The sequence below is a fragment of the Phyllostomus discolor genome, chromosome 9 (genome assembly GCF_004126475.2).
Source record: "Phyllostomus discolor isolate MPI-MPIP mPhyDis1 chromosome 9, mPhyDis1.pri.v3, whole genome shotgun sequence".
Classification (NCBI taxonomy): Eukaryota; Metazoa; Chordata; class Mammalia; order Chiroptera; family Phyllostomidae; genus Phyllostomus; species Phyllostomus discolor.
In genome coordinates, this window is record NC_040911.2 from 76,995,840 (window position 1) to 77,019,213 (window position 23,374).

Consider the following 23,374-nt stretch of genomic DNA (forward strand, 5'->3'; position numbering starts at 1 on the left):
CACTGTTGGCCTGGATAGACTTCTATAGATCAATCTAATATTCTCTCCTATTTTCAGATGAGAGAATACTTGGGGATGAGGTTTCTTTTGAAAACTTCTGTAGCAATATTTAGGTTAAATGTTAATTGGGAAATATTCATTTGGAAATGGACTATCTAATTAGTAAGGCAGTTTTTAAATGATCAGAAATCACTGATAAGAATTAATAAATAATTAAAATAATTCATAGGTGGGAATACTTTACCAGACATTATAATAATTTTCCTCCAAGACATTAAGTTGCAATTTAGTAGGGAAACATAATTTAAAAATTTATACTACATTAAATAATTATGAGGAAGTATATCAAGTAAGAACAGTTTACTACTTGTTATTTACCCTTAACTGATTTGTAAAGATACAAGTGCTGAGACAGATACTTTCTACCACATCTGAAAGCAGGTTCAGTATAATTTCTTTTTTTAACCAGAACTCCTGCTAAAACAAAGTTTCAAAATTCCAACTCACCTAGCTCTGATTCACTTCTAGGTTCTGTGCAGTTAATATACCTGATCTCACAAAGTTATTTGGGATGCTGGAACTTATACCAATAGGTATCCCTATTGATTCTAAAATACAACAATGGAATGAATGTCATATTTCTGAATATTTCTCCATACGTTATTTCCTTCTGAACTTTGGACCATTTAGCAATCCACTCGATTACCTCAAAAACTGAAGTAGGCAGTAGGATGTCACACATTTGGAATTTGCCCTCTAGATACCCAATTTGATGGAAGGGAAATCTCAATAACATCGTTCATTACAGAGAACTTTTTCAATGCCCTGCTTATTAATGATCCAAGTTGTCATCTTGTTCAAAAGGTAGTGAAAACGTTTTCAAGTGAACTGTGACTTTTTTCACCACTAGATGGCAGAAGAGGACCAAGGACTAGGTCCAGAGGTCCCTGAGCACTGGCAAATTAGCTGGATGGCTCTGTGACCAGAGATCAAGCCCCAGACACCTACCTCATCCATTGAAGACTTTTTACAGTCATCATCATCATCGTCGTCATCACTCTCTGTATCAGCTTCTCCTGTTGAATTTTAATAACAGATCATGAAATACACATTTACAGGTTTGAAGCACACATACCTTGTGCATTTACCAATTGGAAATTGGTCTTTCATGGTTTTTAAAAAATTGTTCTTTTGGATATTTAAATGTTATTAATCATGAGACTTATACTAACACTTTGAATATGCGTTTTTTCCCTAAATTTGATTTGTAAATATCATTTGAAATTTACAAATTCTATAAAAAATGCTTAACATTTTAGCCTTTTAAAAAAACATATGGTATCATATGCAGTAAGTTTTCTATGGCATATGTACCCATCTTGAGGTATGCATTCTCTTTAAGGGTTTGCATCACCCTAAAACAGGTAAACTATCAGTTGCCCTTGTTCCCTCTTTTCTTTCAACCCTTTTCTTCACTGTGGTGCTTGGCTTGTGCTCAGTAACCCTGCAGTTGCCTTTCCAAGGCCACAGAGGACCTCACCAAATTCAAGGAACAGGACAGGAGCTGGTGCAGGTGGGGCTGTGGTAGCACACTGACCATGCAACACCTGTAAGGTACCACCTGCACCCTATGATTTGCCTGCAGGCTCATGTAACAAATGCCTTCTTACCTAAACAATGTACAGAGAGTATATTGGCAAATGGTGAAATTCTGTTTAAAAGGGTAGGAGAGAATAAATAAATACTTAAAATGATTAGGCATTATAGAAATTTAACTCAGTGAGACATAATTCGCCTTCACATTTAGCTAAAATGCACTTGTTTCAATGGGTTGTTTTTCTCTCTGAAGATTGAGTAACTGACTCTGCTAGGTTAAATAGTCTCACCAGTGCTCTGCCTATGAGCAAACAGAGGTAACCTCTGAAAATGATCCCCTATTCCCTTCACCCAGAAAACCCCACAAAATCATGCAAATCAAGAGGTTCAGCCCTGGCTGGCGTAGCTCAGTGGATTGAGCACAGGCTGTGAACCAAAGTGTCGCAGGTTCGATTCCCAGTCAGGCCACATACCTGGGTTGCAGGCCACGGCCCCCAGCAACCGCACATTGATGTTTCTCTATCTCTCTCTTTCTCCCTCCCTTCCCTCTCTAAAAATAAATGAATAAAATCTTAAAAAAAAAAGAGGTCCAAATCTTTGTGTTCACTTCAAGAACACTCGTGAAACTGCCCAGCCATCAAGGGTATGCACAGAAAAGCCACTAACTATCTGAAGAATGTCACTTTACAGAAGCAGTGTGTGCCATCCCGTTCTGTCATTACAATGGAGGAGTTGGTAGGTGTGCCAAGGACAAACAGTGGGGCTGGTGGATGCAGGGACGGTGGCTGAAACTCAGTGCTGAATTATTGCTGCACATGCTTACAAATGCAGAAAGTAGTACTGAACTGAAGGGTGTAGAGGTAGAATCTCTGATCATTGAGCACATCCAGGTGACCAAAGCTCCCAAGATGCAGTTCAGAATTTACAGAGCTCCTGGGCAGATTACCGGGTTCTAAATAGGTTCATTTGACCACTCCAGGGTTCACACAGTGCAATGGCATGATGGTCCAGTAGATGGCAACGTTGGCTCAACAATGAGGCAACTTGCCTGGGCACAGCGAGTCTGGGCCTTCTGAAAGTTAGCTGCCCTACTCAATCTATATAAATGACAGTGCCCCCCAGCACCATCCAAGAAGTTTGGAACTGTTTTCTTTTGGATGATGAAGTTGAACCAATTACCGAATGGCAGTGGTGTGCAAAGTACTCATGAAATATTTTTAAAGGGAGGATAATTTCTGCATCAACAAAGATTATTTATGGCTTATTTATTAAAGAAAGCCACGTATGAACACTTTATGATGCTGATATTGTGTTAGTTGTAAGGCAAATCCATATTTTAGATCGAAAATGTACTAAAGACATTCTTTTAGGAGGTTGACACATTTTTAATACAATCATATTTCTTGCCTCAAGTTCTTTTCCCAAGTAACTATTTTTTTTTTTTGCTTTTTTAATTAGGATGGGATTCTTTTTGTCAAGTAATTTAAAGAGTTGTTTCAGACAGCCTTCTGCACAATGCTACACAGGACACAACATTACGCCTGTCTTTCCAAATTCTCAACCGGGTCATTCTGTGGTTATGTAGGGGGCCAGGGGAGGGGGGACTTGTGTCTTCCTTTGCTCTATGAGCAGGGACCTGATTTCTCCATTATAAGTTTTTAGAGGTACTTTGGAGGAATCTCATTGAACCATAAAAAACAATCTTATTTTACCCTAGTTTTTAAAGGTACGTGTACTGGCAAAGTGCTGGGACCCGGAAAAGGCACTCAGCCAATGGGGGCCGTGAGCAGTAAATTAGCTTTGAAATAAGAACCATTTTATGGTTTTCAAATTACTTGAGTTTCCCAGTACCAAGAACATCTACAAACCAAGTGGTAAATTACCCATGTTCTGTATTCAGAGGCCTACCTACATATTAAAATGTCCAGCATTTTCCACTGAAATAAATAAAGATTGCTCAACAGACTCTGTGGCTAGTTTTTAGGAAATCTACTGAATTACTAACAGATTGCTACTCTTTCTCTGTATTAAGCAATAATGTTCAGTGCCTGTAAAAATCGTTATTGGTGTTTGCATCCGGTTAATAGGAGGCAGAGAGCAGGGAGTGGGAACGGCAGATGGTGAACCGAGCTCCCGCATGCAGAGGAAGACCCGGCTTCCTTGAGAGCATTCCGGGGACGGGGCTGTGCTAGGGGACAGGCAGCCTGCTAATGCTGCTCGTTCTAAAACTGCAAAAAGAACATTCTTACTGAGAACAAAAGTTATTTTTGGAAAAAGAGAATTGTGTAATAGTTTGAAATACACATTGAAGCACTTACCAACAAAAAAAAAACCCTTTCAAAGAATTATATAATGTCTATTGATAAGGGTTTGAATTATATAATATCTGTTGATAAAGATGTTTAAACAAAAGGAACTGAGAATTAGCATGGAAAAATAGAAGAAAAGATAAATCAGAGTTTTGGCCAACTTTTTTTCCCCTGATTTCCACAGAGTTTATATGTTAATTTTTAAAAATTATTTTTAAATCTTTTAATTGCCATATGATAGGTATACAGAGAAATATAATCCCATATGTGTTCGGTACAATGAATTTTTACCAACTAAACCAGCCTTAGTAACCAGTACCCAGATCAAGAAACAAAATAAAATCAGTCTCCAGCAGCCCCCGAGGGTTCCTCCCAGTTACTTCCCCACCAGTGGTAATAACCATTTCCTGGCTTCTAATGACATAGGTTAGTGCTTAATGTTGTACTTCACATAAAAGGAATCATACAGTTTTCTTAAAATTTGGCTTCTTTTGTTTAACATTATACTTCTGAGATTTACTTATATTATTGTGTGCAGTTGTGGATCATAATTGTTGCATATTACTCCATGATGTGAATGTACCACGATTTATTTCTTCATTGATGAACATTTGGTTGGCTTTCAGTTTGCGGCTACTCTGAATAAGTGCTGCTTTAACCAGTTCCTGTACCTGTCTCTTGGTGAGCATTTATGTGCATTTCTCTTGGGTATATACCTAGGAATAGGAACAGAATTCCCTGGGGCATAGGGGCTGCACATGTTCAGCTTCTGTAGATACTGACAAACAGTTTTGCAATGTGACTGCTCCACTGTCAGCTAAGCTTTTCACTGAAGAGCTTCCTAGACTCAAGTTTCCTTCATGTGCCTATGTTCCAATCAGATCTTTATCCTATACTTTTCAGATTGCCTAGATTCTTTTGACTAAACTTGGAAAATAAACTTGACTAAATATCACAAATAATTCCGAGAAAATGGGTGAGCACTTAGAATTCTTTTTTTATGAACAAGAAATCTACTTTAAATTAAATCTAAAAGGGAAATTATTAATGTTAAGCATTACTTAGTAGTTTTGATAGATAATTCAAGTAACTTTACCATTTCACATTTTAATAGAGCTCTTTAAAATATGGATAAATTGAATTGCCCAGAACTCTTCAGCATAATTAATGAGACTGCATTCAGTGAACATATTATGCCTAGTCTTATAATTAATGTCAAGGGATCACTGTCATTGAGAAACTCAGAACCATGCGGCCACTCCAAAGATTACTTAGCTTCTGTGGTAGCCAGAATCATGGCCTCCCCAAAACATCCATGTCCTGTGATTATGTTCTGTGTCCTGTGAATACGTGTCCTGTGAATACATGCCCTCTGAATACACAGCAAGAGGGACTGTGCAGAAGAGATTAAGTTAAAGTCCTTGAGATGCGGGCAAGGGATTATCCTGTGTTATCCCATTGGGTCCAGTGTAAAGACATGAGTTATTAAAAACAGAAGACCTTTCCTGACTGTGGTCAGAGGCAGATGTGATGACAGAAGGGTCAGTGAGAAGTGACAGTGCTGGCTTTGAAGTTGAAGGAATGGGGCCACTGGCCCACAACTGTGGGTGGCCTCTGAAAGTTGGAGAGAGCATGGGGCAGAATTTCCTAGAGTCTTCAGAGAGGAATGCAGCCCTGCAGCCCCGGATGTTAGCCCAGGGACACCACTTGGACCTTCTGGCCTGAACTGGGGGATGAGACATCTGTGCAGTTTTATGCCACCATGTTTGTAGTAGCAAAAGAAAGCCAATTCATTTAGATCTGTTCCCAAACAGAAATGTTAGAAGTGCTTCTAAGCTAATTTCAGAGCAGGAATCCTCAAACCCATGTACAATAGAAAACAGAGAGCCCGCCAGCCCCTCACCGGCTCCGGGTGACGAGGGTTCGAACACGCTGGAGGAGTCACTGTATGTGTTGGAAGCTTGTTCTGAGAGCTTCTTTTTGCCACTTCCTTCTGACGACTTGTGTGATTTCTTCTTATTTTTCACCAAAATTTTGTACATTAAATCCATAGGGCTTGGAAGAGGAACTCCAGATTCCAACTAATGGGAAAAAAGAAAGCATACTTTTTAAAAACACTTCTACTTCCTCAGATTCTCTCCCCAGCTCCCCAGAACAGCTCTGGGTACCAAGCAAGAGCTTCTAGGTTACTCTTTACTACCAGTAATCTGAGTGTGTTCTGCACAGGGATGGCTCATAGCTCTTGGTTTTTACATAAAAAAAGGTATTTTTAATTACTGTACTCATTTTCCCGTGGTGAATCCACACGAATAAGATCTTAGAAATACACTAGTATTAGGTATGCTAACACCAAGTTCCAAGAGTTTTTCCAATGACCATATACATCCAACCACTTTCATTTAGGACAGATAAGGAAGCCCTGGCCTGGATTTTCAAAGGAGGGAAGCCAGCTAGAGTGTGGCGTCTGCCAGGAAGAGTTGGGAAAGGCAGGCAGGTGCTTCCAGGCACGTGCCTAAAATCTACTCTTCGGTGCAGTGTAACAACAGCAGAAGCCCCATCCCAGCGCTAGGCAGTTAAGCTGCCACCTCTGTGGCATCAGCAGGAGTGGACCAGGCAGCTTCAGAGTTCGTTGCAGCCTTGAGATTCAGCAACCCTTATTTTCAAACCTTCTTTCAAGTGTTTCAAGCTTGCACTTCTAGTGGCAAGATCAATTTCCTGTGATGGGGTTATTAGATATTGTATCAGAGAGCACGTGTGCAAGCCCCGAGGTGGGTTATTTTTAGAAAGTCTAGTGAGCTCCCATAAACTGGGATAGTATTCCTTGCTTTCAGTGAGTCTGGGGACTGGAAGGAAATCATGTAAGGGGAGACTTGGAGAAAGGGTGGAAGGGGGAAGAGTCTCCATGAGCATGTTTCTGCTGTTTCCTTCCCAAAGCAGGGTTGTTACCATGGCAACAGGACGTTGAGTTCCACTACACCAAGAGGCACATGCAAGGAAGTGAGCAGTCAACAGGGACAGGCCCAGATGTCCCTGTGTCACTGTTGTCACTGTGGCGCCTGCACTGTCCCATTTTGCTGACCCATTTCTCTCAAAAGGGTGTGATGAGGTTCTCTGGCAGGGGATCAGAGCTGTCCCCTCGGGCTGTCTCTGCGGGCCGAGTGTGACTGTGGGCATTCTGCAGTCCTGACTGGGTCACGTCTGGCAGTGTGGGCGCAGGAGGAGGGCTGGGCAGAGGCAGAGAACGCCTGTCTCCCATCCTCCATGGCACACACTGCTGCTCTCCTCCCAGTCAAAGGGCCCGTTTTCAACTGCACCATCTTCCCAAGAAAGGTAAACAGGAAAGGGATGTAAGTCTCCCCCTACCTCCAATCGTAAATAATATGTGCGTTCCTTCAGGGGTAAACATCAAAAGTGCTTACGGGGTATTTTTCCAGTGGCTCCATGAGAAGGGCATCCCCGAAGATCAGTCGGCAGTACTCCGCCATCTTGGCTTGCTGCTTCGGGCTAGGGGGGAACGAGGAGGAAAGAAGGAAAGCCAGGAGGCTTATTCAAAAAGGCTGGACTGGAAGGATTACTCTGTGACATTAATTACAGGAAGAGGTAATGCCCTCATCCTACCCTTCAGGATTAGTTTTTGTCATTCAAAATCCCTTGCTTACACCCTACCTTATGAGAATCTGAACACCACTCTCGTGGATGGGAGAGATATTCCTAAGGCTGCTCTGCAGAGACACAGACGGAGGGGAAGGCAGGTCATTTGCTTGTCACTGGATTCTTGAATGTCCCAGAGTTAGGGACTCAGTCTGTTTTGCTTAATTTCCTGATTCTAAGTCAAATGCAAGACACTTGGGGGTGGAATTCGTTTATGACTTCAGGTGAATTCGTAGGTGAAATTTGTCCAACCAACAGAGAGAACTGTGCTGCAAAGGAGGTTTACGAGGAGGTGGGAGACAGAAGGGAGGAAGTGAGGGAGGTCAACAGAGAGGTTTGTAAGGAGAGAGGGAAGGGGAGGGAGAGAAATAGAGGGGGAATATATCAAAATGTAGAAGAAAAAGGGCAGACAGGCAGAAGGTGTCCCCTTGGGAGTGAGCCCACAGATAATAAAAGCAGTGAGCACCCCAAGGAAAGCTCTGTGCATAATAGGGAAGCAAAGGTGGTGTCAGCCCAACCGTGTGCCTATAGGTACCCAGTCTATGAGAAAAGGCTGGAGCTGCAGCACTTGCCGAGCTGAGCTCCAGGCTCTCTCATCCACTCTTCACCTATAACATGGATAGGATAACTGTTCTTGGAAGGGGACAGTGGATGCTGAGAAGATGAAGTGAAGTGATGGATGCAAATGCCTTTTTAACAATAAAAGATTGGGGCAATAGTAAGATGATCGCAGTCAGACTAGTGGACTTGTGAGCTTGCTGATGGAAACACAGCTGATCTGAGGAACATCCGTATTCTTTTAATACTCCTGCTTCCTTTGACCTTTTACAAAGCAATACGTTTTTTCTCATTCTGTAGAATGTTAGATATCATTATAAAGGTATCCAATTCCATTGGGATTTATGGACTGTGATTTTGATCTACAGACTGCCAAACTTGACTTCCAATAGTTGTCTCTAGGTGCTAAAAGGTTAACACATTTTAGCAGAACTGGGACTGAAGTAAGAATAAGTCGGTGGTCAAAAGCCTTCTTTATACAATTTGAATTGATTATAAATGTGATCACTTTCCTTCCCTCTCCCAGGACTGTTAGGCCTGGATCATGGACTCATCCCTCCTGGAAGAAGAGATGTTTTGGGCGCTCAAATCATATTACAGTGGCCCATAGGGAAAAATCACTCTTTATATTCCCCCTTTGTAAAAAAAAGGCATATATTTTGGAGGTCAAGTGAGTTTTCTGGGGTTCTAATATGAGCTCAAGTTCACTGCTTTCTCGGAACTGCAGAGAGAGACAAAGGAGAGACTCCCAGAACTCGCAGATCCCTATATAACAATCACCCAACTTCTCAGCCTGCCCTTCTTGACCCATGTGAGATTTTACTGCATGGCTTACGAGAATACACTGTGGATACATTATGAATATACTCAGAACATACTGTGGCATTCCTCAACAGTTTCAGAGAGGAAAAGCTGCCATCAGAAAAGCGATCCTGGAAAACACTAGGGGTACCACTTATCAGAAGCTGGGGAGCAAGAAGAGATGCAGCTGACCTGGCAGGGCACCCTGGGCATCCTCAGTTCAGACACTCTTGCTGCAGGCATAACTGGCCAAGGGGCTCAACCAAGCCAGCCAGCTCTGTAGCTGTAGGTAAAACAAGTCCATCTGTGCTGGCCCACACACTCCAGGTGGCACAAAAGAAATTGTCCAGTCCCTCCATTTCCCTTTTGCAGAATGAAACTATCAAATATCACAGAGCTTTGCTACTCCAAGTGTGGTCCACCAACTAGCAGCATTAAGAGCACCCAGGGCTGGTTAGAGATACAGATTCAAGGCCTCTAAGGCAGATTCTGAATCAGAGTCTCTCTGGAAGTGGGGCCCAGGGTATGTGTCTTAACAAGCCCTCTAGATAATTCTGACCCATGCTGAAGTTTGAAGACTGCTGTGATAAAACAAGTCAGCATGTGGTGAAGTAGAAGATATTTTTGGGTTTTGGAACTTGGGAGCCTCAAGTTCCTTTGCTCAGAGACCTGGAGAGAAAAGGGTTTCAGCCTAATGCCCTGCTTTTGGGATTTCTCTGGGAACCACATTCTCACCAGTGGAGAGGGATGTTCTGGGTGTCCCATTGCAGGTGATAGACAGATACCTCTGTCCTCTGTCAAGCAGTCCCCTAGGACAGAGAAGGAATTTTCTGGAGCAAAACCTTACATTCAATTCCTCTAAAGAGTCACCTGACGCTGTTAATGCTGCAGGTGGCAGGCCTTAATCCCCAGTCCCGATTCACTGAGTTGAGAGTAGAGGCCCGAAACCTGAATTTGTTACAAGTCTGCAGGTAATTCCGATACAGGTGGTTAATAGATTGTGGTATTTAGAGCAGCATGCTAATACTTCATTCAAATCACTGGGAGTCTTAAGAAAATGCTGATTTGAAGTCAGAGTCTGGGGTGGGGCCTGAGACTCTGCATTTCTGACAAGTTCCCTGTGATGCCTATGGTGCTTGTCCATGGAGGGACTGCACCTGTAGAGCAAGGGTCTACATCTGACCTGGACTTTTAAAAAGCTGCCTCAAAATCAACAACGATGGAGACAGTAAGATGTAAGTGTCAAAGAAAGCAATAAAATGTCCTATTTGGTAATCAGGCAATTCATGCTCTTTGCAAGCACACATGCCCACCTGACAGGAAAATGAATCAGAACAGACAGCAAACTGAATGGGAAAAGTCAGTGGAAAACATGCCAGCTTTAATTGTGGGTCAGAACTGCAGAAATAAAAGGCATTAAAATTGAAATTGCAATTAGCAAGTAAAAAAAAAAGTCCTGAAGCATTCAGAGTTTCAAGAGTGGCTACCATGGAGATGAAGTAAGAGAAAAACATTCATAAATACATTTTGAGCTTCAGATCATAGCAGACACATCTGGACATACTAAAGTTCTGTAGTATTTTAACAAAGTGTAGGCACCTGGCAAAGTGGTCAGTTTTCTGACCTAGAAATGTGCCCCATTTCATGGGGTAAGTCCTCCACATTGAACTAAGCCAGCTTCCTTCTCTGTAGATGGGGAATCTTCAGTGCACGGAAATTAAAAATCTTGTACAAAATCTCACATTGTCTGTGGCTGAACTATGGCTAGAGGTTATTTTGCTAAATTTTGGTGTAGAATTCTTCTTATGAAAGTGCAGGTCACAAACTTGGTGGAGGATCAGAATTAACTAGGACTTTTTGAAGTCTTATTTCTAGGAGTTTGGATTCAGGAGTGGGAGCAGGACTCAGGAATCTGCATTTTATGGGCTTCTAGGTAGCAGATGAATAAGGATAAGTGGCCAGCCACTAGTGGCAGATTCCCCTTTGTTGTCCAAGAATAGATGATTTCAGATATTTGGAGAGAAAACTACAAAACTCAGTGGGCTTTATTTTTTCCAGTGTGACTTTGTTTTTGCTCAAGTGAGTTGGGACCAGAGATCTGAGCCTGGCATTCTATATCAGCAGCACGCAGAATAACACGGTTCACAGAGATGGCAGATAGAGTTCAGATGTCTTTGGTGGGTGTGCTCCTGAGTCACTGTGTGGAGAAGGATGCTGAAGTTCCGTCTAGGTTTAGTGGGACCTAGTGCTGCAGCTGGTGCAGATGAATGATGTCTGTCACCCAGTTCAGCAATGAGGAGAGGTAGCCTACAGGTCGAGCACGGGGTTTACCAGCACAGGGAAAGCTTATCCGTTTTCTTTGGGTGTGTGAGAGTCCTCCCAGGAGAGAATTGTGGCTGAGTGATTTTGACATGTGCAGTTCAAGGACAACTGGAATATGGAGCAAACAACTTCCCCCCACAATAGAATTCAGTATTTCCATGTTCCACTGCCTTTAGATTATCTCAGTGGTTGGAGATAAATAGCATGGCATCCAGAGGCTGTTTTCCTGTTTTCTTTGGTATGTGTGAATTATTAATGAACTTTTAATTGCTAAATATCTCATTTTTAAACCAGAAAGAGCAGAATTATGGCACTATTGTTTTTGCTTTTGTGTACAATGTAGGCTTAGTTTTCATGCCCAATTTTGTCTCTCCGTATGATTGGTGTTAAAAGACTGCAAAAAATGTTCTGTTATTAAGGGCACAACCACAGACATGTGAACATTTATAGCAAGTTGCCTTGTGGATGTTGTGGTCATCTTCAGTTGTTTTCAAGGCTCAGATGTGGGGGATGGTAGTGGTCAAATGCATGATTTTTGAAGCCAGACTGGTGGGATTTGAATCCCCCAGCTCTGTCAGGATTTAGCTAACTGGCCTTGGACAAGTTACTTACCCTCCTTGGGACTCAGTTTTCATCACATGTCAAATAGCGATAATCATGACAACATTTATTCTTAGGAGCACCTGGGTTTGTAGTGAGAGTTACATGAGCTTATGCTTGGAGCACTGCTCAGGACATAAATACTGGTGGTGTTAGGTTTGTGGTGGTGTTGGTTATTGATACCTTTGGCTACTTTATGGGAGAGCTCAAGGAAGCAGGTGTGACAATCAAGAATACAGTTATAAATTTTGTAAATAGCTTCTCATTTTTTCTAATTTACATAGAAACAATTCTTGATGAAAATAAATGTGCTACATTTGAGACTTTGGGAGCTATATCTCCAGAAAGGAAATAATGCATCAAGTCTGGGAGCTATTGTGCCCAGAAGAAAGATGCTAAAGCATTGTTCCAGCCCAATTACACATGAATGAGCAGAGGTGAGAAAATGCTTCAGGAAAGGCAGCTGTAAATCAGAGCTGTGCAGCAAGTGAAGTACTGAACGCAGAGACTAAAGTCATGCTGCTCCCTTCAGTTAGAAGAGAAATAGCAATAAGACAGAATTAATTCTTTTTAGTCAAACCTTAGGAGTGTTAGAAAAGACTTTGTACCAAATGATTATTACATCATTCATTGGATGACTCTTTCCTAATGAAATAGAATCATGAGCCAGCAAATGTAATATAGATTTCCTGAGGGCAAAGTAGAAATACAGACAACTATAAAATCAAGGTATCTCACCACATATACATTAACCACTGATCCCACGTAACTACTTAGAAATTATGCAACCTGAAATTTGGTCACGACCAAACTTCTTTAAGATTTACTGAAGTGAACCATGTATGAAAATTAGTTGGGCAGATTAGTGAACTGGAAAAGACTTGCAGTGAGGAGGGAAACCTGTGAGCCAGATTAGGACAGGTGCTGCTGGCGTGCCCAGAAAACCAGCTTAGGCCACTGAAATGAAGGTGAGGATGGCTTTCTGAGTGCTAGCTGAGTAATGATAGTTACTACTACATTGTCTTAGGATGTCAATTCAAAGTGCGGGATTTTTAGTTTCCTGAATTTTGATTCAATATAGATTAGATTTTTTTTTCATTTTGGAGCTCTTTAAATTGAATAGATATATGATAAACTAATACCCAAGTATCTGAAATAAATGTGCCTTTTTTTTTTTTGGTCCTTTGTCATAAAACAAATATACTGGTAAAACAGTTAAGTCAGAACTATTGTACCTTTTCTTTGTGTAGCTCAGTGATGAGTGTGGGCTATTTTGAAATAGGAAAATACCTGCCAATTCTAACAGACAGGGGAACCAATGGGAAGAAGATAGAGGGAACATTTATTGGTCTGAGTCCTGTATAAGTGCAAAGTGGCAGAATAGAATCTATAGCTGTCCCTCCACCAGCTCCAATGTGTGTGGAAATATCCATTTTAGTGTGACAATGCTGACCATACATTTACATGCAACAGAAGGAGCTACTGGAGGAGAATTATAAAAGTGGCCCCTGCATTAGAGACATGAGTTATGGAAGGAAGTGTGTTGCATTGCATTGTAAAAAGAGTTCTTAGCTGAAAAATCCTACTATGGCATGAAAGTAGATTCCACAAGTCCACTGGATTATTTTAATGTGAATAAGATTTAAATGAATGAATTCCACCACATACAAATGGAAAGATGCTACCTAATACATAATATAAACAAAGAACACCACTAGTAATGTCCAATAATCTTATATCAGATGAACAATTATTAAACATGCCCTATTTGGGAAAAGATTCCCTTTTGCGTGTATTAAATACTTACGAATCCACATGATTCTCAAATGAAAGGAGAATTGGAAAAGGTGAAGTCTTAAATGCACACTCAGCGATTGCTTCTATCACTTCCTAAAAAAGAGAACACATGTATTATTCCATATGTCAAAATTTTAATGTGTGTATTTTTTCTTTGGGGTTATACCCATTAACATAGTTATTGTTTTCATTTGTAAAATAGCATCAAATGGTCTAAAATGGCTAGAAGGGGTTGTAAAGGCTGCTGGACTGTAAATTTCCAGACTCTTGACCTAACAAGACAAAAAAAATACCAAAAAACTAAATTTTGGTGGAGGGGTAGCTGCAACTGTGGAGGAGAATGGTTCTATTTGCTCATTACATCCGTTTTTAAAATATTTTATTTATTTATCTTTAGAGAGAGGGGCAAGGAGGGAGAAGGAAAGGGAGGGAAACATTCGATGTGACAAACATTCATTGGCTGCCTCTTGCACGTGCCCCTACTTGGGATGAGACCAGAAACCCAGGCATGTGCCCCGACCGAGAATTGAACTGGTGACATTTAGCTCTGTTGGGCAACAGCCAACCAGCTGAGCCATGGCCAGGGGTCTACTTTGTTTTTATAATGAAAGAACTCTAATCATATTGTTAAAAATTTAGACAAGAGAAGGCAAACATTTTCACCCATAAACTCACCCTTTGAACCAAACCACTGTTGGCATTTGGCCGTATTCCAGTTTGTTTTCCATGTGTTTGTATAATTTAGTTTTAATTATAGTAAGTATGCTATTTGCATTTTTAACATTGTTATTGGGATATAATTCACCAATTTAAAGTATACAATTACATAATTTTTGGTATATTCAGAGTTGTGCAGCCATCACCACAATCTAAATTAGAACATTTTTATCACCCCCTAAAGAAATCATGTGCCCGTTAGCAGTCACTCCCCATTCCCCCACCTCCACCCCACACACCCAGGCCTCGGCAACCACTATTCTCCTTCTGTCTCTATAGATACGCCTATTCCCAAAATTTCACACAAATGAAATCACATATATGTGGTCTTTAAGTCTGGCAACTTCCATTTAGCATGGTTTCATTCTTTCATGCTGTAACATCTATCAGTGCTTCATTCTCAACCTGTATTTTTAAAAATGTGTTTGTCATAAGCCTTAATATCTGTATAAAATTCTAGAGAGTAGCAGTATCATAATTGATTTAACCATTACCCAGTTGTGGGGCTATCATTCAAATAACTCTATAAAAACATCTTCATTTTTCCTAGTAGTTTGAATTATTTGGGGAATGAATTCTCAGAAGGGGAACTATTGAGTCTAAGAATATGAATACTTTTAAGTCTCCTGTGTTTCTCCAAATTACTTTCCATCTTCAATTGCCCAGAAAAGTCTATAGAGTACCAGACTTCAAGGCATATCTACCAGCTTTTGGCATTATTTTTTCAAAATATTTTTCTTACTGAACTGGTATTAAAGTGGGATCTCATTTATTTTTAATTACATCACTCTCAAAACTACTGTTATTTTACATACTCAAATGTTTTATTTTTTAGTTGCATTTATTCTTTTCATGTTCTCCTTTCACTCAAGGATTTCTACCCTTATTCCTTATGCCTGAGCCTTCCACTATCTTTTCTACCTTTCTTTATATGCAAGCCAGAAAGCTATTTCCCTGGCCCCAGACTATAAATAAAGCTTTCTAATTCTGTACTACATTTGCATATATCCTCTAAGAAAGATGTGCATACATGAAGCAAAATAATTGCTCTCACCTTTTCTTAGAAGTGATTTCAGAGATTGCTTTTCATACATGGTCAGTTTCACTTTTATGGTAGTTGATGCTATCAAAAATAAGTGCACTATAGTAAGTTACACCAATATTTTAAATTCTTTATTTGATTAATTTGAACACAGGCCTGGGATTCAAACCCAGTTTTGTTTTAGTCCTACTTCTTAGTTTTCCAAGGTGTGTCCTTGGGGAAAATCACTTAACACCTCTGTGCTTCGGTTTACTGACCTCTAAAGTGTGGTGATAGATTTCATTCCATAAGCCTGTGGTAAGAATGCATCAAGAGAAGGTAAAGACCCCAGTTAATGATGGGCACATAATCTCAAATCAACTAAGGTTAACTTATTTTGCTGCTGCTTCCCTCTCCACTCACCCTAAGCCTACCTTTTAAGCTCTTACTATTATAAACAAGAGGTACTGGGACAAGATGGAGGCATAGGTAGATACACTGTGCCTCCTCAGACAACGAAAAGAAGGGCAACAACAAATTTAAAAACAAAAAATAACCAGACCTGCCAGAAAATTGAACTGTATGAAAGTCTGACAACCAAGAGGTTATGGAAGAAACGTTCATCTAGGCCAGTAGGAGGGGTGGAGATGAGCAGCTGGGTGAAGAGGATTTATGGCAAGGTGGCAGCTGGCAGATTGGGCAGGGCCGAGGCTGGCAGAGCATGTGGTCCCATATTTGTATGCAGATAAACTGGGAGGAACAACTGGGGAGCAAGACAGATTGCAAAACCCAGAGTTCCAGTGTGGGGAAATAAAACCTCAAAACCACTGACTGAAAAGAACCTGTGGGGGTTGAGGCAGCAGGAGAAACTCCCAGCCTCACAGGAGAGTTCGTTGGACAGACCCAGCCTCACAGAAGAGTTCGTTAGACAGACCTAAAATGTACACAAAACCACCCACCTGGGGAATCAGCACCAGAAGGGCCCAATTTGCTTGTGGGTAGCAGAGGAAGTGACTGAAAACTGGCAGAGAGCTGAGCAAGTAGCTTTGGTACCTCTCGGACCCCTCCCCCACATACAGTGCCACAAGACAATGAAGTGGGTTGCCCTGCCCTGGCAAATACCTAAGGATCTGCTCCTTACTATGTAACAAGCACTGAGACAAAAAAATATGGCACAAATGAAAGAGTAGACCAAAGCTCCAGAAGAAAATACAACTAAGCAATGAAGAGATAGTCAACCTATCAGATGCATAGTTCAAAACACTGGTGATCAGGATGCTCACAGAAATGACTGAGTATGGTTGCAAAATAGAGGAAAGGTGAAGGCTATGAAAAGTGAAATAAAGGAAAATGTACAGGGAATCAACAGTGAAGGGAAGGAAACAGGGACTTCTGGTTTGGACCAGAAGGAAGAAATAAACATTCAATCAGAACAGAATGAAGAAACAAGAATTCAAAAATATGAGGAGAGGCTTAGGAGCCTATGGAACAACTTTAAACATTCCAACATCCAAATCATAGGGGTGCCAGAAGGAGTAAAGAAGGAGCAAGGAATTGAAAACTTATTTGAACAAATAATGAGGGAAAACTTCCCCATTCTGGTGAAGGAAATAGACTTCCAGGGAGTTCAGGAAGCCCAGAGAGTCCCAAAGAAGTTGGACCCAAAGAGGAACACACCAAGGAACATCATAATTACATTACCCAAGATGAAAGAGAAGGAGAGAATTTTAAAAGCAGCAAGAGAAAAGGAGACAGTTAGCTACAAAGGAGTTCCCATCAGACTCTCAGCCGATTTCTCAAAAGAAATTTGCAGGCAAGAAGGGGATGGAAAGAAGTATTCCAAGTCATGAAAGGCAAGGACCTACATCCAAGATTACTTTATCCAGCAAAGCATTCATTTAGAATGGAAGGGCAGATAAAGTGCTTCCCAGATAAGGTCAAATTCAAGGAGTTCATCATCACCAAGCCCTTATTATATGAAATGTTAAAGGGACTTATTAAGAAAAAGAAAAGAAAAAATATGAACAGTAATAACAACAAATTCACAAGTATCAACAACTGAACTTAAAAGAACAAAAACAAAAATGAACTAAGCAAACAACTAGAACAGGAACAGAACCACAGAAATGGAGATCACATGGAGGGTTATCAGTGGGGGAGGATAAGGGGAGAGAATGGAGGAAAAGGTACAGGGAAGCATAAATAAGAAGCATAAATAGTAGGTACAAAATAGACAGGGGGAGGTTAAGAATAGTATGGGAAATAGAAAAGCCAAACAACTTATATATATTACACATGGACATGAACTAAGGTTCGGGAATGATGGTGGGGGGGGAGGTACAGCAAAGAGGGGTAAAAGAGGTGAAAAAAATAGGACAACTGTAATAGCATAATCAATAAAATATGTATTTTTAAAAAGAGGTACTATTAAATGAGCATTTATTATGTTCCAGACACATATCTCATGCTATAAACATATTATAAGAAAAATAGTAGCCACTATTTAAAGATTATAAAATGGAGGCTCAAGATATTCACCAATTAGCCCAGGTTCACAGAGAGGAGAATCCAGGAAACCCCAGAAAAGTTTGACTCTAGAGTTTATGCTCTTAACCTTTGCAGTATTTCTCCTCCAGCTAATGAGCTTAACCACCTAAAACCAGAGCCCTCAAAAGAATTGAGAGTAGGTATAAAGGAAATGCATGGTAAGTGTCAAGAGCAGGGGCCTAGATTTTGTATTTTGTAAGTTTGGCCCTGTTTAAAGATAAAACACATTAGAGCTGTTCTTGATGTCTGTTTCTCTCATATCTTTTGATTCATCAGCAATCCTCTCCAAAATATATTCAGAATATAGCCATATCTCAGCACCTCTACCAAAAATTTTTGCATTAACTACTGCAGTAGATTTTATCATCATTCCCACATTCCCCTTCCAGTGACATCTCTTGATAACAGGCATGGCATGTGTGTGTTTTGGTCAATGAAATATGTGTGCAGGTGACATGTTCTGCCGCTGAGCAGTCTTCAAGAGCCACCATGTAGTTCTCTTTTCCCTGCAATGAGTCCTGTGATGTTACAAACTGGGGCTATTCTTTCTATGCGGATTGAAGGCAACATCAATAAGAGCAACAGTCAACATCCAACCCAAAAGAGAAATAAAGCTTTGTGGTTCTAAATCACCAAGATTCTGGAGTTTCTTGTTATTGCAGCAAAACTCAATAGAGGCTGACCAATAGAGCTTTTTAACTGCATTCCTGGCTTCCTTGTTTGCCCCCTATACTACATACCACAGCCAGAGTGATTGCTCCTAAACATGAATCAGATGAGTTCACTACCTTGGAGTAAACTGTTTTCATTAGCCTTCCATGTAACAGAGAAATCCAAATTCCTTATCATATATGGCATGTGCTCTCCCTGTAAATTCATTTCCTTTTCCTGGTCACGTTGAAGATCAGTAGACCAGAGCCTACTGATCTTCTCTCATTTTTCTTTGAATACACCAAGCAAGATTTAATCTCTTCACTCATCTCTCTCATTTTTGTTTATCTTTGTTGCTTTTGTCAGGAATACTCTTATCTGAAAGCAAAGCTTACTTCCATAATGGGCTTGGGAGTGGTCTCTGCTCAAATGTCACATAATGCAAGTTTTTCTCCCACCACCCTGTTGAAAATGGCACACCTGCAGCCCCTCTTTCCCTTCAGTACTTACTATATTGCCTTAAAGGGCATATCTCCATGTGCTATATTGTGTGTTTATATTGGTCTACTTCTCCCCACTAGAATGTAGGGTTCTTGAAGATAAGCACTCAGTTTTCTCCTCTGCTCTATCCTCAGGGCCTAGGAAGTATTAAAATACATTCTAGATGCTCACTAAATATTTCAAATAAATAAATGAATGCTTAACATTCTTAATAGAAGAAAAATATTTATCTACTTGTGCTACTATTTATTCTTCTGTTGATGATTTCAGAGGTCATAAAGGACTTTATGGGACTTTTCCCAGAAAAGACCAGATAGTAATATTTTAGATTTTGCTGTCTATAAGGTTTCTGTGGGAACAATTCAACTCTGCCTTCATAGCCTCAAAGCAGCCACAGAATAATGAGTAAACACATGGATATGGCTATGTTTCAATAAAACAATCTACAAAAACAGGTGGCATGCTGAATGTGGCCTCAAGAATATAGTGTGTCAACCTCTGGACTAGTCTTTATCATTGCCTTAAGTAAAGCTTAAAACTTGATTGTAACCATAAGTAAATGTAATTTTGCATTATATAAGCTTGAATCATGAGTCCATATGCAATGGCCTGGTTAACTTTATCACTTTCCTGGCTGAAATTTCCATTCAAGGTTGAGTCTTACATTGAAAAAAAAAATCAACCTCAACAAACCAGCAAAATAGAACCAGAGACATGGAAATAAAGAACAAACTGACAGTAACCAGAGGGGGTGGAGGAGGATAACAGGAAAGAAAGGGAAGAGTCATCAAGGAACATGTATAAAGGGCCCATGGACAAAGACAATGGGGGGTGGGGGTTGAATGTAGGGGAGGTGGGGATGGGGTGGGTGGGGGAGTAATGGGGGAAAATGGGGACAACTGTAATTGAACAACAATGAAAAATAAAAAAAATAAAATATAGTAAAGTCCAAAAAAATTAAAAGTCTTTCAAATGCAAATATAAGAAAAGTATAATTAGATTTTGATACTTTTCTGATAATGATTATTGTCCTTGGCTGTTTCAGAACTGATTCAGCTGCTTCTAATAATGAAGCTTGATTGTAGACTCAACCCAATTAAGAGTCAGGCCTGAAGACCAGTGAGAACCCTGCACTCTCTTCCTTAGGAAGTGGTTGTTTCACCAAGGGCCTTTTTCTTTATCTTTGCCCAATAAAGTGTGAGTGTTTTTCTGGGACTGCACTCAGACTTGTAGGGAATCCATGCCTCTCTGTCTTCCTAGCACTTTGGGTCGGTTCTCTCCCCACAGTAGAGATGCTGATGTGGCCTGAACTGCAGCTGGGCCTGCGGTTCCTAGACCTTCCTACCTTGTGTCTCCTACTTCTCTCTTTCCCCGCCTCTGATGTTGTGTACTTCTAGTCTTGTGCACTTAACCTAGGATTCATGTTTGCAGTGGATCCTCCAAGCTCATGTGCCATCCCCTTATCAGCTCCCATGGGGTCTCTCACCAAGGCAGGGCTATGTTTAATTTGCCATCTATTCTGGTTTTCTGACCTTTTCCTAAAGATGGGGTGGGTGTCAGGTATTGTGTGTGGAGGGTACACAGAACCTCTATAAATGACTTAATTCAACTCCTGTCCTCAGCCTAACTTAATAGCTCCTTGCACAAATAATACCACAACCATTATATTTGTAGAAAGAAAGCTAAAGTGTGACTTCTTAAATTTCAATTATAATATCAGTAGCTAACATTTATAGAGCAGTCATGGCAAGCCATGCACTCTTCTCAGCAATGTCCACATGCGAGGTAGCATCCTTGAATGCTGACTGCAACCCTAACAGGTAAGCACTGTCATCATCTCCAGTTTGCTCACAAGGAAGAGGCTTGGACCTGTCCAGCTGCTTCTCCAGTCAATGAGAGGGCTATTGGAACCCTGGCGTCAGCTCCAGAGCTGCACTCATAGCTCCCATGGTTTCCTTTCTCTCTTTTCCTCCCATCCTCTCCCTCTGCCATCTTTCCCGTCTCTAACATAACCTTAGCCACCAGCTTAGGAAACCAGTATGAACTTTTAAAACAACAACAAAAAAACATTTACTGAATTTCATCTAATAATTTTAACTGGGAGCAACTGAAAACTCCAGAAGTTCCATTGTAGGACTTTTTTTATGCCTTTGAGATACTTTGCATAGTGCACGAGATCACTCAGGATAAGAAAAATAGTTACAGTTTTAAAGTTTTGTTCTTTATATAAGCTATCATCAGTGGACACAGGAATGTGAAAGTGCCTTACTGTGCAATTGCTCCCTATTAAGCCAAAACCATTTTTCAGAGAGTGCTAACACTGGGTTCAATAATCTATAAACCATATGGCTCAATTACTAAACTCCGGTGGGAAAAACTGCCCTTGAAATCCTTTATCCTTGACAGGCAACAGCAGGGTGTATTTGATATCCATTTTATGTGAGCATTTATGTAGCAGTTAAATTGCATCCTAAGTTATTATTTCTCCCAGTGAATGAAGCTTTATTTTCAGAAATGCTCCATTTAAGCACACACTCAAATTTAATATAGTTTCATCATATATGTTATCACATTACCCATTTTTCTCATCTTGTCCAATTGCTGGTTACAGAGTAGCTGCCTGAGGGGGGAGAAGAAGGAGCAGCTTGGGAATGGGACAGATGGATGGGTATCCCCTGTGGGGAGGAAGGGGACTGAGAGGGAGCAGAGAGAATGAAGACCAAGTGGCAAATTACTATGTCATGACCATCAAAGGCTAAGGCAATGAGGCAAAGAAACAGAAGGACAGATATATGGGGTAAATAATAAATAAATCTATAGTGCAAAATAAAAAGCTCTCCAGAAAGAAACTGAATTACAGTCTGTCCCCTTTCCCAGAACATAAACTTTTATTTTGGCCCATACAATAAATAGTAGGTAACTGCCAATAGGAACTTTCACTTTTCGGGATATATTGCCCAGAAGTTCCTGATTACATAGGCTGAGAACAGATAAACTGTATGACATAAAAATGACAAACTTCTACAGTCAGTTTATTTTCCTGCTATAAAACATGCTATGGCTGTACAGTATAGTCTAATTAGCCTGTGAAGGTCAAGTCCAAATATATAGGGTAGGCCAAACTGCCAGATATTGGGAGAATATTTTTACTCTCAATATGCAGGGTCTGGCAGAAGTAAAATCTGCTTGAGTGTGGTTGGTAGGGTAATAACACAGGTGTAACAATTTATAGTTTCAATTTGAATATTTCACCTAAAATATTATAGGGTTTGCTTGAGTGGGGTATTAGTATGGTACAGAATTACATGCTTATGATTTTGTAATAAAATGGGGGGCATTATTTGTGCCAGACCTTCTATTTTACATGGAATTTCACATGTGGAAATAGAGAAAGACAAAATCCATTCATCTGATAAACAAGGGCAAGAAAGACTGAAAATGAAAGCTATGCTGTAGTTGGTTTATTTTTTTTGGAATGGAAAAATTTATTTAAAAAAACACACATTTATTGAGTACCTACTAAATGCCAGATTCTTTTCCAAGTACTTGGCACAGAGGAGGGAACAAAACAAAGATCCCTGTCTTTGTGGAGCCTGCATGCTGGTAGAAGATGACAGACAGTAAATAAGGAACATAATAATTAAGTAAATTAAACAGAGTGGTACCAGGTGAGAAGTGCCAGCTGGTAAGTAGAAAAAACAGAGCCTTGTCTGGTGTGGCTCAGTGGATTGAGTGCCAGCCTGTGAACCAAAAGGTCACGGGTTCAATTCCCAGTCAGGGCACATGTCTGGGGTGCAGGTCAGGTGCCCAGTAGGGGGTATGCGAGAGGCAACCACACATTGATGTTTTTCTCCCTCTCTTTTCCCCTCCCTTCTCCTCTCTCTAAAAATAAATAAATAAAATCTTTAAACAAAAATAGATGTTAGGTTAAAGAAAAAAATAAAGAAGTAGTAGGGTTTGTATCCAGAGTGTGAGAGTTGGCATGGTGGCTGGTCCCAGTAGCCCCACTGAGAAGGTGTTGTTTGAGAAAGGCTTCAAGGAGGTAAGAGGTGACCCATGCAGATACCTGCAGGAAGAGCATTCCAGGCAGTGGGAACAATCTGCACAAAAGCTATCAAGGAACAGCAAGCAAGAAGGCCAGTGAAGTTGTAGCTGAGTGAGTGAGGGGGGATAGATGACATGGGGCCTTGTCCCCAATTTCTCCTCTTACCTTTCATACAAAGTCCCTGTACACATTCTCAGGTGTCAGATCTGCATTTGACACTGAGAGCAAGCACCTCCTCAATTTTTGCATGCGAGGTGC

General features: G+C 40.6%; 1 protein-coding gene and 1 long non-coding RNA gene across 3 annotated transcripts in view; one reads left to right on the forward strand and one right to left on the reverse strand.

Moving 5' to 3' along the window:
- PLCB1 (phospholipase C beta 1) overlaps nucleotides 1-23,374 on the reverse strand; it is a 660,986-nt gene that overhangs the window by 138,285 nt on the left and 499,327 nt on the right. For both annotated transcript variants that reach the window (XM_028524211.2, XM_028524212.2), the window contains exons 12-15: nucleotides 13,645-13,727; nucleotides 7,325-7,409; nucleotides 5,809-5,986; nucleotides 1,009-1,076 (exon numbers count right to left, since the gene is read on the reverse strand). In XM_028524211.2, the coding sequence (XP_028380012.1) occupies nucleotides 1,009-1,076; nucleotides 5,809-5,986; nucleotides 7,325-7,409; nucleotides 13,645-13,727 (414 nt within the window). The remainder of the gene's footprint in view (nucleotides 1-1,008; nucleotides 1,077-5,808; nucleotides 5,987-7,324; nucleotides 7,410-13,644; nucleotides 13,728-23,374) is intronic.
- On the forward strand, nucleotides 1,347-3,866 carry LOC118496880. Its single transcript, XR_004899442.1, has 2 exons — nucleotides 1,347-1,981; nucleotides 2,184-3,866. It is a non-coding gene; the product is annotated as an uncharacterized LOC118496880 (long non-coding RNA).